This window comes from Mugil cephalus, chromosome 19 (assembly GCF_022458985.1).
Source record: "Mugil cephalus isolate CIBA_MC_2020 chromosome 19, CIBA_Mcephalus_1.1, whole genome shotgun sequence".
Classification (NCBI taxonomy): Eukaryota; Metazoa; Chordata; class Actinopteri; order Mugiliformes; family Mugilidae; genus Mugil; species Mugil cephalus.
Window position 1 is genome coordinate 18,297,179 of NC_061788.1, and position 18,325 is coordinate 18,315,503.

The 18,325-nt window shown below is 42.0% G+C and overlaps 1 protein-coding gene across 1 annotated transcript; it reads left to right on the plus strand.

The window, feature by feature from the left end:
• Positions 1-368: 368 nt before the first annotated feature.
• LOC124996288 (alpha-1A adrenergic receptor-like) lies at positions 369-15,601 on the plus strand. The gene is made up of 3 exons (XM_047569122.1): positions 369-515; positions 5,279-6,552; positions 11,783-15,601. Exons 2-3 carry the CDS (start codon positions 5,652-5,654, stop codon positions 12,256-12,258), a joined length of 1,377 nt encoding a protein of 458 aa, XP_047425078.1. The 5' UTR covers positions 369-515; positions 5,279-5,651; the 3' UTR covers positions 12,259-15,601.
• The last annotated feature ends 2,724 nt before the right edge of the window (positions 15,602-18,325 follow it).

Here is an 18,325-nt window from a genome sequence, read left to right on the forward strand (position 1 = left end):
GCTCACTGAACCGTTGGACACTTTGGCGTTTTTTTTTTGGAGTAATGCATGTCAAACTGAGGCTACATGTGTTTCATTTAGTAGAGGGATGGGTCAAGAAAGACAAATAAAAAATGATAAATTCATTAAGCTAATTTTCAGGGCTTTTAAAACCTGCTCCTTCCATGTCATTTAAAAACATCTGGTGAGTTTAAATATTATGCACTGTTATGGTGTGGGGGGAGCATGAATGCCTCTCTGCACACATGTGAACACCCCAGTGATTAAAGGTGTGGGCTGCCTGGGCAGGAGGCGGGGCCTGGGAGGATCAGACGGGGTCCACTGTGACTTTTATTTTTCACCAGAGAGAGGAGACTGGAGGACAGCGGGAGGAAGGGAAGCACTTGACTTTGCTCTCTGCGCTGTCTGTGGCGAACACAACGAGCGAATGACTGCTTTCAGAGGAAAGTGCCCCGAATTCTTCCCTTGACAAAGAAACCAAGTGTTAGCAGAGATAGGTGCTCTCCCTGAACAAGGTAAGACAGTCTTTCTTTTATCCTATTCACCTTCAATCCTACAGTTTATTTCAATGGCTGAGTGACTTTCATTTTTTAAGTATAATGGATTGTCATGGTGTTTGCTGTTATTTAACAGCAGTTGCTTTCCTTTCACCAGAAATTATTTGTGCTACTGTTTGCAAACTCTGCGTTTATCTTTTGCAAATTCAAATATGATAAGAGGAAAGAACAACACTTAATAGTTACATTCAGCAAAAATCAACAGGTTATTCACCTTTTGCAGCTTCATTTGGATCTATATTCTTAAATATAGATGCAGAAGTGAAAAAGGGAATGGTTCCAGTTATAGGAGGCTGTAAAGGCTACAAACATCCTAAACATCCAACGGCATACATCTACTATCAAAACATAATAAACCCTGACAACACCACTTCTTCAGGTGGATGAAAGCGGAGGCAAAACACCTCTGAAAGGCGCCTTGTGTCTAATGTTTCAGGTTGATGGAACAAAATGAATAATGTCATAAAGGTATTGAATCATGGACTATTGAAAAATGACTCCCCCCACCACCACCCCCCACCCCCCAGGAGAATATGCAGCATTTTAGAAAATGGACTTCAAATGTACAGTAATTCATCACAGGAGTGCTCTCCTCCAGAGACCCGACACAAACTCTTATATTGCAGTGTTTGGAGAAACAAATGATGTATGAACTCCACAGTCAGTGAACTGCACTGGCAGCAGAGGAGAATTTCATCTGTTTGATGTGATATCCTGACCTAAAGGAAACATTTTCTAATGCAATATTTGACTTTCCACTTTTCAGTGTTATGTCTTCATACGTTGGCATTTCGGGGAAGTTTTACACTGTTAGCCTGACAAAAGAAAAAAAAAAAAAAAAAAAAAGCAACTTGAAGATGTAATCATGGGAATTTATGATGTCCATTTGTCACTCCATTGATCCATAGAATCAACAGATAATTGAGGTTGAGAGCAGCTTCAAGCATGCAAGAGACAGTCATAAATCAGTTAATGATGCGCATGTGAAGGGGACTGTCTGACACAATGCATAGATGTGTCCACATGTTGCAGTGTGACTGCAAACACGTGTGAGTTCTGCCGCAGCAACAAAACAGACTCAGAATGGTCCTACACTAAGTAAATACTGTCAGCGTCACCGCTGTGATAATGCCGTCCCGTGCCATGAGCTGCTGTTCTGATTCAATATGGCCACAGTCAGGCTACATTAAGTCAGATAATATGCTCACTAATATTTCCTTTCCTAAAAAAAAAAGAAGCCTTAATTATGATTCCAATCCTTGGTTTAATTGGCTGGCGTTGTTTCTACTCTGTAATGGCCACTCAGCTCGTGGAGGAAAATTTCTTCAAGGGCAAAGCACCGTCTTTCCGTGAGACCCACTAATGCAATAACCCGAGCGAGCCACCCCTGGATTTCAGATGTAAATTGGAGTGTAATGATGTTCACTGATAACTTTTAATCAAATCTTACCTGCAGAGAATGATAGTTATATGCAGTCTAAGTCTCTGTTGCGCTGGCTGATCATCAACTGAAGGAAAATGTCCTCAAGGCTGCAGCTATTGATGACTACTGCTATCTATTCATCTCTGATTCTGCAGTTTATGAATTGTCAGAAAATAGCCAACGCCAACAATATTCAGTTTGCCATCATATAAAACAGAGACAATTGGCAAATCCTTACATTTGAGAAGTTGGCTGAGCAAATACGCCCAAGCATCTTGCTTTATAATTAATTACTGATTACTAAATCAATTCTTCTCTTTCCTATAGCACACAAACAAAATCAATGATTTATGATGTTTTCTTTACTCCACATTCAGGACTTGGTTCCATTATCTTGCTTGAGTTGTATTAGAGCAAAAGCAGTTCCACACCATTTGCATTCTGCTGATAATCGTCCTGTTTTGGAACGAGAAAAATATGAATAAAAGATGCCAGAAATTCGCAGGATTGGGCTGGAAAGGGTGGGATGGCAGTCAATACTGGAACGGACTGAAAAGGTCATTTCACACATCTCACACCACTTCATCATTTTGTCACTGTGCTGCTTTCACCTTGCCACCCCATTCATATTAATACATGCATGAATGAAATATGAAGGGGGAAGACATGTAAAAGACTCCTGACTTCAGGAGATTAAGCTGTGTATTGAGCCGCTGGCAGATGTCAACAAACCACATGCAAAAAAATAAATAAAAAAAATCTTAAGTGCTTTACATATGTGTCAACCAGAAAGCTTCAGGACGCCCGATTTTTTTGTTAGTCCAGAATTTGTCTTTAAAACAGCCTTTCTCCTTCTGGTGTACCACAAGGCCCATCTATCTATCTGCCTGTCTACCAGATGGATAGGTCTTCGATTGTATAGCCTCTAATTACATAAATTAACAGTCTTGTTCTTCATCAGTTCTACAACAAACTGCAGTGTTCAGGATCATGTGTAATTTATGGGACAATTCAAACAGGACTTGGGGCTTGGCTTTGCTAGTGCACTGTGTTGAGACAAACAACCCTGCAATGCTGAATATCTGGAGATTTGTCTACAGAGCCCTGCCCCTTGAGCAGGTTTGTGTGATCTTAATTTAGATTAAACGTAATCTAAATTTGGATTAAACACTGGGAGTGTAAATAAATGTCATAAAAGTCATAAGGACAGTAAAGTGGCATTTATTTTTTCATGTTTTTTGATTTTTTCAATGCTTTGCACAGCATTTCACCTCACCTGTCTTAGCCAGACTCTCATCGGATTATAAATCTGGTTACGTGCCACTTGGATTTCATTATGAGGCATGATTCAGAGCTGATTCAAAGACCCTTGCACTCAGAGAACTCAAAGGCGTCCAGGTGACGCGTACGGCTACGTCTCTCCCTCTATAAGTATTGCATAATGCATGGCCAAACAATTTGATTGGCCTGGCAGATATCTGTTGGGCATGATGAATTCCAAATGGAGCGAATGGAGGGGAATTTGGGCTGGCTTCCAGGATACATTTCAGCTCATTTGCCCAGAACAAAGGAAAGAGAAATCAAAGATTTATTAGCCTGTCTAGATCTATCTAGTTTCTGGGCATAGGGATTAGTGATAATATCAAATATATGATTTTTGGTTGTGTTGTCTTTTTAATTATGTATTTTCACTGTTTCAGTTCTACGGCAAACTTTCCTGACAAAGAAATATCTTAGCGTTGGTTTTTTGATTGGCATGCCAAACACTAACTAGAGAGCACCCACCCTTTGTCGAGGAATATAGAGTTTAGGTTTAAGCCGAGTCAGCCCAGATTGGCAGAAAACGTTGAAAAAATTCTCCAGTTGGCAGTTTTTATGGATGGTTATTCCCTCTGCTGTACCCACACTTGACAGTACACTTCTCACAGTTTTGAGGTATTCCTTTCACAAGTTCAAGGGTGGGAGCATTCTGGTGGTCAAATTGTCAACTCAAACAGGGTCAAAAAGTTATTTGTCTCTAACTGACTATTCTACATTTCAAATAAGGTCCCATGTGGTCCACCGCCGTCTCTTACATGGCCTTAAGACACACAGCAGCATCCTGAGTAACCCGGGGACGCTGGGAACCAGGCACTAGTGCAGGGGAGGCAATCCACCACACTGAGAAAATCTCATTACAACTGAAAACATATTCCAATTATCACTGCGTTTAGTTATTCTGCTGAATTAATCATATCCATTCAACACCGGTCTCATTTCAATTCTCCCTCCGGCGCCTCATGCGGAAGTCCCGGCATCAAGTGTTTACTTGGGTGAATATCATTCGTTCTCACAGCGGGATTTACAGCAAGCAAGAGCCTTTGATCCTACACGAACGTGTGAGCAGCAGGACTCTGCTCTGCTTTATCATGGCGGCTTTTCCATTCTTTTTATGCCTCGCCATCTCTTATCTCGCTCTGTGATATCCCGGATCTCAAACACGTACACTGAGAGTGGTACTGAGTGGGACTATCAGCATGCGGAGCCTTCAGTGGAGAAATATAGTGCCATCCTCAAGGTTCAATTCTTGGCCTGTCATGGGGGAGATGAGTTAAAGCCAGGTCTTCAGACACAAGACCTTAAAGGAAGCCATCTGAGGCTCCACCTGACTGTCTCTTGAATATATCTCTGCCTATATTTATCTTGGTGCTCTCTGCATGGATGGCTGGATTTAATCCCACAAATTATTTTCTGTTTGCCCCTGGGGATCATTATTTCCGCTGTGGTGTCCTTGTGTTTACCTCTGTTGTTATTCATTATATCTTCTCCTCTATTATAGTCCTCGTCATCCTTACCGCCCAAGAACTGACTGCGTGAAAACACATTCTTGCTTTAATCAATCTGCCTGGTTGAATAAAAGGTTAAACGAAAATCAGACACCGATAATGGCATATTTTTTGGTTGCCTGTTGTTTGCTTGCACAGTCGAAAAGACAAGTACAGGCGGCATTTATTGTTTGGGTGAAGAGGAAAATGCAAATGCTCCTTAGTTCAGCCCCTGTTTTCTCTACTGCAGCTGTAATGAAGGAGACTGTGTCCTCTGAGAATAGAGTGCTAAGTGATATTTTTACCCTTTAATCATAACCGGGTGATGTGTAATGGCCGGTTTTAGCAATTTACATTTAATGTGTTCTGTCTGATGTGTTCCATTTCGATTTGTTCCTACTCTTCCAAAGAAAGAGCAGCACTTACGGAGCATAAGCCTGTATTTATTAAAATGTATCGTTAAAAATATTCCATCTCTGTTCTTATTTTAACAGGTTTCCTTTCACCGTGGCTAAACGTGACATCCCAGATCCACCAGTGACTGCCACTCCAACCGTAAACCACGTGCGTCCTTTTTATGAGGCTTTTCCAGACTGAATATGAGAAACTCTGGCACGGTAACGCTTTCAAAATATTTGCAAAGGAGCCCCGGCCACGTGACCAGTGGATTGTTGGCAAGAAACCCTGCATCTACAACAATCAATTGGAAGGGCAGTTTATGCCGCAGGAAAAGCTTCTATCTTCTGCAAGGGGAGGAGCAGAATAAGGCAGAGGGGTTCGGCAGCTGTTGTTACTGAACAACAGATGTAACATGAGTGTCATCAATTTGAGGGACTCTTAACAACTTAATACACCTAACAGATTGCAATGGTTCCAGCTGAGAACATGAGTGTTTTTTCTGCAGCGGAGCGCTGCCCCAACTGCAGCTCCTCCACGTACCCAGAGGTGAATGTACCCAAGGCGGTGGTTTTGGGGATAGTCCTCGTGGTGTTCGTGGTGTTTGGGGTCCTCGGCAACATCCTGGTCATCCTGTCAGTGCTCTTCCACCACCACTGGCGCTCTGTGACGCATTACTTCATAGCCAACTTGGCAGCAGCAGACCTGCTGCTCAGCTCCGCTGTCCTGCCCTTCTCCGCCACCTCGGAGGCTCTGGGCAGGTGGGTGTTTGGCCGGTCCTTCTGCAGTGTCTGGGCTGCCCTGGATGTACTCTGCTGCACTGCCTCCATCCTCAGCCTGTGTGTGATCTCTATTGACCGCTACTTGGCTGTCAGCTACCCTCTGCGCTACCCCGCCATAGCCACCGGGAGGCGAGGCCTGACTGCAGTGGCTGCTCTCTGGGGACTCTCGGCAGCTATATCAGTAGGCCCCCTGTTTGGATGGAAGGAACCCGACCCAGAGGACGAGACGGTGTGCCAAATTACAGAAGAACCTGGCTACGCTTTGTTCTCAGCATTAGGATCATTTTATATACCGCTGGCCATCATCCTGGCCATGTACTGCCGTGTATACACTGTTGCGAAGAGAGAGACTAAATCCCACAGGGAGGGAAGAAAGGGAGAAGGGGTGGAGATGAGGATACACAGAGGGAACACTGCTCAGACGGGGAAACAGGAGGATGACAAGAGGACCGCAACGCACAAACGCTCCACCTTTCCCATGACGAGGCTGCTGAAGTTCTCAAGAGAAGAGAAGGCAGCCAAGACTCTCGGCATTGTTGTCGGGTGCTTCATTCTGTGCTGGCTCCCTTTCTTCCTGGTCTTACCCATCGGTAGGTACATCCTAACTTATTCTGCACAGGAATGGACAAAGCGCAGTTTGTGTCTACGTTTCTTTTTTTTGTTTGTTTGTTTTGTTAGTTTTGAGTCATAAAGATAAGCGTGGGTTTTTCTGAAAACCCCAAAGGCAGTTTGACAACACATACTGGTATTCTGAATGCATTTCCAAAGACCTTCATATGGTTCAAAAAATATCCCGTCTGACGCCTGATAAAGAAACACACACGCACACACATACACACACACACTTAAAGATATGAAGGTCAATACAGATAGGCAACCCTGCCTAAGAGGCATACATCCTATCCTTTGTCTCTCCTTTTGGACTGAACAGACCCTGCAGACTCCAATCTGTGCCACCTCACCTTGAGAGAGGCAAATCTGTCAATTAGTTTTTCGTGCTTGACATCTCAATCGTCTCCTTCTCATCACAGCTAGGAGCTGGAGTCTGCTTTAGCCCGTGGTCCTTCTCAGTCAAGTATGTTTAGCATATAGGGAGTATTAGTCTTACACTTTGGCTTTAACATCAGCACATATTGCTACCAAAAGCTTAACAACAGCACAGCAGCTCCAATCTAAACTGTGAACAGTGGCTGATTGACAACTTGCACCATTACTTTGCCAGAGAAGTTAAACATCGGCTAGCAAACTAACCCTAACCCTACTGAACAATAACAACAGTAAAAGTTAGGGCTGTTGCTAATGATGTAATGTGTTAGTACTGAGTGGTAAAGTAAACAGATAATTGTTGGGTAACTTACAGGAGATGGTCAGCCAAACCAAACCTGTGTGCAAGGCCAGGGAGAGGGGTAAACAAAGAGGTGGATCATACCACTGCGATGCAAAGGGGAGGAGGGGGTTTGCTGCATTTATTTGTTAAAATATTGTGTTTAAACCCAATACTTTCCAATATTGTGCTGATTTTTTGTAATTTTATCGTGAACAATCGTTTAAAAACAACAACAAAAAATTCTAAGTTTTAGAGGAGCTGGGACAAAGTTTAGGAGCACCCCTAAAAATGGGCTCTACACGCCTATGGCCGGTATGATGTATCAATAAAATTACATTGTATTATTTAGTACTTTCCCATACTACTTTCACAAAGCTAATATCAGTGGTTCCAGAGATTTGTGGCATTTTCTCAGTGTTTTAGCTGTCCTTGACACTTTGCTCGTTGCTTTTGTTCTGCTCTCCTCAGTCGTCGTACTTTTTAAATCCAGTCAGCATCCAGGCCTGACGGTGCTCTAAGGGCTGTAGCTTGTGAGGGATATCTGTGCAAGAGGTTTCAGGAAATGGCATGAATTTAGAAAATCGATCGAGGATTTCATGAATTGAATCCAAATCCAAAAAAAAAAAACTAAACAAAACAATTTTTTAAACCCAGTTCTATATAATATGTGACATCTCTATATCAGAACCGATGTTGGATGGTGTGGTTATGTTGACTGACAGAAATGTTACATTTCAGAGAAATCTGTAATTTTATTTAATCTAACGTTTAATTTGAGTCATCTGTCATTCATTACATTGTGCAGTGACAGTGACTGTGGACAGAGTGAAATGTTCAAAATGCAGTGACACAATACAATACAATGCTCGCAAACTCAGATGTGCAACGACTGATCTGCTGTTGACATTTTCTAAAATATCCAATGACTGAGTCTGAAAGTTGATTTTAATTATTCAGAAATGGTTTGAAGCCAGAAGACATCAAACACTCTAATAGAGGCCTACTCTGGAAACCCTAACGTAAAAACGTTAAAGTTTTAACAGGTGAAATTGAGAAAATATTTATTCTTCTCTTGGGTAGATATGAGCTCCAGCCGACAATAAAGGGAGGCTGGGGGTGAGAGACGAACGCCCAGGAAGCCGTATCTTCCCAACTATTCAGTCAGACATTTTGTCAGACAGTGTGAAATATGATGGTAGCCGCGACATTACCGCAGATGTAAGAGAGCACTGAAACCAACCACTGTGAGGCCTAATCTAAAATCTTAATTGCTTCTGAAATAACTCTCATGGCAGGACTTAGGGAAGTGGCTGTTAGAGCGCGGCCGCGCTGTCTTTAGGAGTAATAGACTGTCAGCAGTGACCTCTCAGGTCACAGATGGTGGGATTGATGCTGATACATCTGTTTGACACAAACAAGGAGCAGGGATTGAAACGGGGGGTGAGTAATAATATGAGATGGAAGACACACATCATGTGGACACATGGTATACAGTGTGTGTTATCCTTTTCTTTTTTTACCCCCTCTGCAGTGTGTACATTCATAAGTAGAGGCTCAGGGTGTAATCCAAACGCAAACAAAAGCTCTGTTGTGTTAATAATTGAGGCTGCTGTCTCTTCCTAACTGAATAGCAGGTCTGTAAACGCATGGATTAACACAATACAATGACAACATCCAGGCTATTATATCTTAACAAAACTATATCAACTCAAGCTTCTTCCAGCGGTTTCGTTTGTGTCATTCAAACTTCATCAGGAGATGATGGAGAAGAAGCTTATACCAGGCCGACTATTGCTGACATCAAGAATAAACTTCATAATTACTTTTCTTGATGCTGTCAATGTTTATTTACGTCAAAACTAAAACATTTAGTCGTACCAGTGGCCCTTTTGACTTTTTGATGAAATTAATGATTTAATGGGGTAATTCCATTTTGGCGCTTTAGTTTCAGGTCCTGGTGCTGTACTGTACATGCTGGATCATTGTAATGAGACACTTGAGACATTAGCAATTGAAAATACTTAGGAGGGTAGTGACAAGTCAAAAAAATGATGGTCCCTGTTTAATAAATAATCATTTTTTTATACTATTTTCTGACATTTTAGACTATGTTTGTAGGTAAATAAGGGCTAAGGGTCACTTTGGGAAGTGGGGCGGATACTCTTACAGGTTGTTTGCTGCCTGAGCATTAATTACCTCCCCGCCACAACTCCACTGACACTCCACCTCTTTGCCGATGTTTGAATTAGCAGGGGGGAGACTATTTTAAAACCCTTAGATCATTAAGAAATAATTTGCAACTTTCAGTTTCATCATGAAGCATCGGCTTATGATCTGTAAAAGTTCTAGCAGCTCTGTGATGTCGATGCCGACTCGGGCCCTGCTCCATCAACCACACGGCAAAGTGTCCTTGAGCATGCCACTGAACGCTGAGTGCGAATGCATGTGCGCTTTTGTGTAATGGGAAACAGAGACATTGTGACCGCAAGACTCTAACAAATAGAAAAGACACAGAAAAGTTGATGGAAAAGACCTTCAACCAAAGCAAATCACTAAGCAACAGATAGATATATTTCGCTCTCTTGGTGGCATGTGTGTGCAAAACATTGTGCGAATTCAGTCAGTTGGATATTTCACTGTAAACCTGAAGTGGTGAACTAACAAGCAGACGGGTCGAGTGGCAGGCAGGTATGCTGACGGACTAACCTTTCCCTCATGGAGCCATGCTGTAGTGGCTAAAAATAATGAGGCCTTAATATGAAGCTATTGTCACCCAAAAGCTGTTTGGCCCATTTGGGTCATTTGGCCTGTGTAATGTTGCCTGATGGCATGTTTTGCGCTGTGAACACAACATCAAGCACCCCCTTCCCCGCCATGCCTCGACTCTACTGTCTGAGTTTCTCTGAAGAGATATCAAAAATTTCAATTATGAGCAACCAAATAGGACAAATAAAACACCACACTGGGGCAGAATGGACTTCTACTAGGAGATGAAATGGAATGAGCCAGACTATTGCTCCCTCCAACGAAAGCTATTATAGATAACAAGCATGAGGTCTAATGGGCTGCGATGCCAAGGGGCAACTTCACTCACACCTGCAGCCTCGCAAGGCAGCCAGTCATTGTAAAATGCTTATGCATTTCAATTGAGACAGACCTTCACAGCTAACAGAACTCATTCAAGTTTTGACGCATTAATAGTTTTGAGAGTTCCAGACTGAGGGTCTGAAAAAACACTGATGTTTTTTTTGTATATATATGTTGAACTTTCCTGAGCTTTTCAGACTGTTTTGTGCTGAAACACTTTCCGGTCACCCGCCTTTCACTGAAGCACAGTGAAGAAACACATCTACATGTTACAATTGCCCTGGGGGAATGTTTCTAAGCTGATAAAACCAAGTGACTGCAGCTCATCACGCAACATGAAACTGATCTGAAAAATCAGCTGAGATGAATTATTATTATTATTATTATTATTTTTTTTTGTTCAGTAAGACAAGAAGGAATCGTTTTTGGCTGTGTACTGTTTGATTGCTTGTTCACCACACCTGCTCTACGGATTTCATCATTATTTGATGTTGTCATTTTTTGTAGTTAATTGTAGCTAAAAGCAACTGATTATTTCATCAGCAGTAATTTTTCTTTGCCGTCTCTGTGTTTTTTTTTTTACAAAGCAGTTTGTGCAACCAATCATGCACACGCAATATAATTAAGCAATACATTTGGATGTCAGCCAAAATGTTTTTTTATTGTGCTAAATGGTTTCCAGGTTTAACTCTTGATGTGCATTAATTAATCACATTTAGAATACAGGAAACTTAAACCAGTCCTGCAAAATATGAGGGATTCTCGCTAATAGTCCGTGATATCAGGTTGATTAAAACAATCTTTTTCCAAACCAGATTTAACAATATTACAGTATACTGTTTGATTGCAGGTTTGCAGGTTTCCTCTGTGCATTTGTTGGTATATTACTGCGCTTCTTTGTGTCCAGTAGACAATGTGGAATAGACTGGAGGCAAGAAAATGCTTTACATTGCTCCTCCAACTTGGGACCGACTCATAAATCATTGCTTCACAGCTCACCTTCAACAGCATCAGTTTATCTTACAAAATATTCCGGAAACCTGGCTGCAAGGATTTGCTCCCATTTAGCCGCTGTGTTTATTGCTGGGTGGATGGATACTATGACCTGGCAACCAGATGGCCAAGAGTTTTGTTTAAAGTTCTATTTCTGCACTGGAACATCACGGGTTTGCCTAAACTATCACTGCGTAGGCAATGCAAATTAGTGTGCAATTCAAATATAGAGGCATTAATGCTTCCCTTAATTGGACATCAGGCCCATAAATCATGAAAAACAGCCATACACAACAAGTAAGTGAACAGGAGGACTCCTGTTTAATACTGTATAATGTGTAACAAGTTTATGTAGGTGCTTTATTTGCGTAGGTTTCTGTTCATGTTTTAATTAGTTTCTTTGTCTTTTCCAGGCTCCATCTTCCCGTCCTGTAAGCCCTCTGAAACCATCTTTAAGATAACTTTCTGGCTGGGCTACCTCAACAGCTGCATTAACCCAATCATCTACCCGTGCTTCAGCAGGGAGTTCAAGAAAGCCTTCCACAACGTGCTGCGCGGCCGCTGCCTGAGAACCGGGGCGCCGACTGCCAAACCCCAAGGACACGCCGCTGCCCGTACCTCCGGTCAGGCCTCCACGTGTAACACACCCGTCCCCTCAGTCCAAAACTGTGACTCGGCTTCTTCGTGGGCTTGCTGCAGGGCGCTGTCGACCTCGTCGTCGTCTGTCAGCGCTTCGAACCAGGCCGAGGTCGCGCAGGTCCAGAGCAAGAGTCTGCTGAAGGCGTGGTGCTTTTCGGCCAGTCGAACTCCGGTACCACAGAACCCCTCCAGTCAAGGATCAGCCAAGGTTTTGCACCTATCTCTAGGAATAAGAGGAGAGGCAGTCTGACTGGCATTTTGCTGCAGTTCTGGGCAATTTATTCCTTTAGTCCACATATGTTCCACTTTTATGTGTGTATTTATATACCTCAGAGGCATCAAAAAATCACATCCAGCCCATAATAAGTTATGTCCTGAGTAGGCAGGCGATAACTCCGTCGCCTTGAGCCATTGCACCAGTCTGAATGCCTGGAGTGTCAAATGAAATGTGATTTGGAAAGTAAATAAATCATACTTGTTTATGCTCAACTGCGAATAGAGCTCCACTTGAACAGGGCACTGAATGTCAAAATGTTCAAGAGGAACTGCATACGCACACAAAAAAAGGCAAACCTCTGTGGTCAAGACCTGCAAGCCTTTTTACGCATGTACGGACTCTACAGCAGAAAGCAGAACCTTCAGAATACGCCAGATAACGTCAGTCTTAAGGAAGTGACATTGTTAAAGAACTCCAAAGACATGATTTCTTTATTCATTACTGATATTTCTGCGGATTGCACAAAACCTCTTAAGGGTGAGACACTCAGAGGTCCTGGGAATAATTAACATTCACCGGCTGCTCTGAGAAAAGTGAAAGCCGGCGCGGGAGTGTCTGTTACGCGTGTAACTTTGTGTAGCTGCTTTAAACGAACTGAACACTTGCAAACATCTGTCAGGGAGAGAAAAGGTCAGAAGAGGAGGTGGTTCCCATTTGGGTATAGAGCACCAAGAGGCAAATATTACAGTTTAATAGAAAAATCCTTCATTCAGCCAGTTTGAAGCTTGTAAAGTCTAGAGTTCGGTTTTGCCATGCTCTTTCAACAAAGCATTGACATATCTTCCTTTTTCACCCCCAAAGCTTGTGATGTTGCCACTTAAATGGTGTCTTATTTTTTCTTTCAGTCCTGGTGTGATATGCCAATGCAAACACTGAAAAATGTTCAGGTTATTTAAAACTGATGCATGAGCAAACCAAGCGGCAAGTAGTCGGCTTTGTTTCATCATCTGAATGTGGATTTGTTGATTTCTGGACACAATAGGGGCAGAATGCTCTAAATGAAGCACACAGCTCTGAAAAATGATCTGCTTATACTGCCTTTATGTCTAACACGAGCAAAGAAATATTTGCATGCACATCCAATCATCCCATTTAGAGTTGTGTGAAGGTTTATCTGAATCGACCACGTAGCTCTGTTTTGGTCTCCACTAATTACAAAACAGTATGGATTCTGTGTGCCTCGATTTACCAGATCTTGATCCAACAGATTATTGTCTTACACTTGAAAAGCATATTTGAAACCTAAGTGGCAGTTAAGCTAACTGATCTTCACATCACTGAACAAAGAAGTGCGTCCACTACCTTTTTTTCTTTTGGAATTTATGGTGAAGAACCGTTTTTCTATCTTCAGTGAAACAAAGATGAAAAGGTCTCTATCCAGCAAGTAGCTGGTACCTAGGAAAGATATTTCTATCTAAGCTATCTAAAGCTAAACTAATTGTTAAGTTGTGAAATTACCAATAATACCAAACATTGCATCTAATGGATGAACTATCAAATAATTCTGCACTAAAGTCATGTTCCACAACTTGGTTTAAGTGTAAGGTCTCTACCCACTGGTTTCCTGAAGAGTTTTTTTTGGAGCTCAACTGGATGGCTCTGGTCGTCGCCATATTGGCAGCGTCTGACTCGGCCTATCTCCTGGTTAATTCTAAAAATGGGGAGCAAGAGTGGAGCGGAGGTGGTAGTCGACGCATAGGCAGACAGCTAGCAATTCACATCAGCACCCACCCCTCACTCAGAGGGGCCATGCTGTTAATAATGCTTAACTTTCTTGATACGGTTTAAATCGAGAGACCATGTGCCACGCTGTTAACAATTTTGCTGTGAAGTTAGACATGTTGACAGGGAGGTTGATGGGGATTTACTCAGCAGCACACTCTTGCTGTGTGCAAAGTTTGATCTTGATAATATTATATATGCTCGTTTAAATTCAAATTCAAGATTAGGCATGAATTTCTACTTGTCTGCCTTACGACTGGAGGACATGGGGAGCAGACGCAGGACGACTCTCCAGGTGATACAAAGGAGTCGCCATGAAAGGGATATTCACTTCTATCACTGCTGCAAGCTACAGAAATACATGCCAAGAGGATCCTCTCAAGGATACTGCAGAGAGAATTAATTTCTCTGCAGTCACAGCCACTAGTAAAAGCTTTGTAAAGGGTAGATTTAATTGTAGGGAGACTGCATTGGATTGCATTATATTCTCTGGATGTCCATATTGTGTCTTATACGTATACATACGTTTAATTTTGATTTAAATGAATGCTTTTGTGTTGCTAATTTTATTGAATTAGCAACACAAATCCCACAACATCCCTCATATTGAGGAACAAAACATGCAGCCCAGCATCACAATAATGTGTGTTGTTAAAAAACATGTCATGAACATTGATTTACAGCTTTAAGACTCATGTTTGGGGTGTCTTCACCCCCGAACATGCGTCTTATCTTTTCTAAAAAGTCATCACAGCATTCTTTTTTAGCCATAAATCCTTTGTTCTATCCTGTTGCGAGTTGTTTTCCTTTGCTGCGCTCGGATTAAAGGCATTTTTCTACCCTACGGACAGTCGGAGAACGCTTATCTCCAAAAGCAGGATGTAGAAAGACTTTCTAGAAGACAAATGATTTGTCATTTCGCAGTCACCTCAGGTTTCGGGCACAATAAGATGAGGATCCCTCATCTTGCATTGCTGTTGCAGGATTTGACTTTAATGTCTCTGTTGTCTGTTGCGTAAACTCTGTCTGCTCCCCACATTTTAAATTATTACAGCCGCTAAACTGTCTCAGATAACTAATAAACATACAGCTCTCATTTTGGGGAATTAGGCAGCCTATGACTGAGAGGTTACGCTGTGTTAGGCGGCGAGCAGCAGAAAAAGATGTGCTGTCCTTCCATTAGAGACGCGCCGCTGAATGCAAATATGTGCACACATTGGTAAAAACAATTACATTCCACGTGTCACATTTTAATTATTGCCTCGACAGTGTTGTAGTTACACTGAAGAGGATAACAGAAACCTTGACAGCTTATGATTTATAACAGGACATCAGCGCAAGATCACCGCTTGCAGAGAGAAAGTCATCAAACCACTGCTTACATTCTGGGAGTGTGCTCATCCATGGCCAAACGAATTTGTGTCCATCCATCTGCCCGTGTGTGTATATACACCAGTATTTGTGTTCAGTGTGGGTTGTTACTTCTTTTTTTTTTCTTTTTTTTTTAAATGTGTGTGTGAAGAGCAGTCAAGCGAGGTTCTACCGTCAGCTCGGATTTTATTTATGGAAATAAATGCATCAGACTCCTATTAAACATGCATCTCTCGTTTCCAAAAAGCAGCTCATGATCTGAAGAGTGTTGCAGCAGCTGTCATATTACGGCAAACATTATTGTGATAAATAGGACCGGGCTTTGACCTAATCAGTTGACTTGGCAAAGCGAAGTTTCATTACAAAGGGTGATCACGAGTAATAATGTTGAACAGTGAAGTAAAGCAGACGACTGCGTGGGGAAGTCGAAGAGGCCTCATTATTTGCTGTTTGTTTTAAGTGTCAAACTGGAAGACTTCCCCGAAACTTTTTCTGAAAGCCTTCCCTTGCCGAGTTGGGGTGGCTGAGCATTAATTAGAAACTTTAATGTCACCATCGGAAGCATCCCCACTGAACTGAGAGCTACTGTATAGAAGGATTTCGCAACGACGCCAGTTCCACGCACTTATAACTGAGCCCTTCTCATATCCAGAGCGTGTTCGTGTGTAATGTCATAATGCAGCTGTCTAACCTGACGGCGCAAGGGTTACTAAATTCCCCCTCAGTTTTGTCTACTTGAATCATTTTCTGTCTCACTGGACGTGAAAATGATACGTTGCAACACTGGAGGTGATGAATTGCGCCAGCAGGCAGAAATTCAATTGGACGAAGTTGTTTTATTTTATGGCTCCCTGAATTATCTGTCTCGTGTACCTGTTATGTTTGGGGCAAAAGATAAGTGCACCCCCCTCCCCTCTCTTCCATTTTCATCCTGTGGAGAAGATTTTAATATTTACTTTGGGTTGGACGCATTAGACAGCAGCTGCATGACAAAAACGAATGAAAACGACTGCATTGGCTTCGCTATAAACTTTGGGATGTCCTTCCACCTCATGGAGATTAAGGGCATTTTCTCCTAGGAGAACTAAAAGGTGATGGAGAAAAAGAGAGAGGCAATGTCTCTCTAAACAGCACTCCTTATGTTCAACTGTTTTATTAAATTTGCATATCCTAGCTGGACATTAATTGTAACACTTTCCAAGATTTTCATTTCATTCTGGGCCAAACGTTCAGGGAGAAATCTCTGCGGGGGTGACGAGATAAAGCTCTTATTTCCAGACCCAGGGAACAGCCAGCTTTCAAACACTGTCTTTATATAAACAGTGTTTCTTCAACCCAAACCCCACATTATTCTGATCTGATACTGCGTATGTGTTTACAAGCCACAAGGCATCAATCACAATATAACATTTTGCCTATGCCCAAAGCGTTTCTGCCATCTGTGGAGAATCAAATCTGATGATAATGTAATGGATGGAGACGTTTTTTCCCAACTTCAACGACAACACTGAATTCATTCAATAGAGTAAACTGGCCGAGAGTGATCCACATCAATTTTATTTGTGTTCATCTTCTCAGACATTTATTTGTTTTGCTGCCTCCATGTTTCTGCATCTCATCGCCCGATGTTTACCCTACTCTGAGCTAGCATGCGTGAACGTGGTTGATTGTGTATTAATTCCACACCAGAGAGGAACAATTTGTTCAGGCGTTTACAACATTATTATGTACTAACATTCTGAACAGATTATCAAAGGTTTACGCCGCCCCCCTTAATTCATTTGAAAAAGAGCAAACCAGTCTGCTTTGATGGATGAGGCTACGTGAAGCATTTTGATTCAGATTAATGGCAGAATGCTAGTGTCCCAGGCTGGAACAGCCAGTCTATTCCTTTCCTACAACCAGTCAGTGTCAGTTTGTCGTAAAGGAATTTAACTCCATCGCACTCACTGTGTATTAATATGTAGCCCTCACTCTTTGATGCATCACCACATAAAGCCTGCTAAAACTATTTGATCAGCCTGGCAGATCATAATCTGTTCCCAACAGACCAACTTTCCAATACAAGAGAATTGCCAGTGAGGGAATTTGGCCTGACTTCCAGACTCTTGGTGTCCATGCAAACATAGCAGATAGATCAGATATATTTTAAGTGATGTTAGTGCAGTTTGTCACATCTATATTTTTACACTGTGTGATGCTGAATAGCTACGTTTCAGGAGCAGGACCACACAACTGAGCCTCTTCTGGCTCGAATACCCACCTAACCTACTCCTCCTGTTCCTGTCTAGTATTACTTGTCTCCCCTCTCTCTCCGTAGGGTCCTAAAGAAGGGGTCCGTTGTGCCCGGGAGTCATGGTGGATTCTCTCACGAAGCTTCCCAACATCGCACTCAAATTGTTCCATCTTCATATTCATACACATCCATATTCATTCATCAATAAATGGTTAATCCATCCCTCTGGTTGGAAGTATGGTCCTTGCTAGTGAAACAGAAATAAACATGTGTTGTTTGTGTGTTGTTTGTCACCACAATTTGGTTTTACATTGTAATTTTGTTTTTGGATTGGGGCGTGAGCTTCACTGTTGTGAAGCTCTTGTTTAACTATTTAACTAAGCTTAGCACTAAAAACGAAAACAGGCTTCCACACATTTTAAAAGTCCAGTCAGGACACATCACCTTAATAAAGACAAATCAAGAGTTCCTCCTTGATTTGGAAAGATTTGTTTTCTTTGTCTTCCTGCTTACGGCCACTGAGTGGCAAAAAGTCAGATGAGAAGGGAGATTAGCAAAACTAAATAAAAAAAAATTAGTAAGGGCTGTTGTGTGATTGACTGAACCAACAGACTTTAAAAAGCAGTTGGAGATATATTTTTGCAGGTTCTCGAAAGCCAAAGAAAAGAGAAGCATCTGCAATGGTAGCCATTTAATAACACCTATAAAATA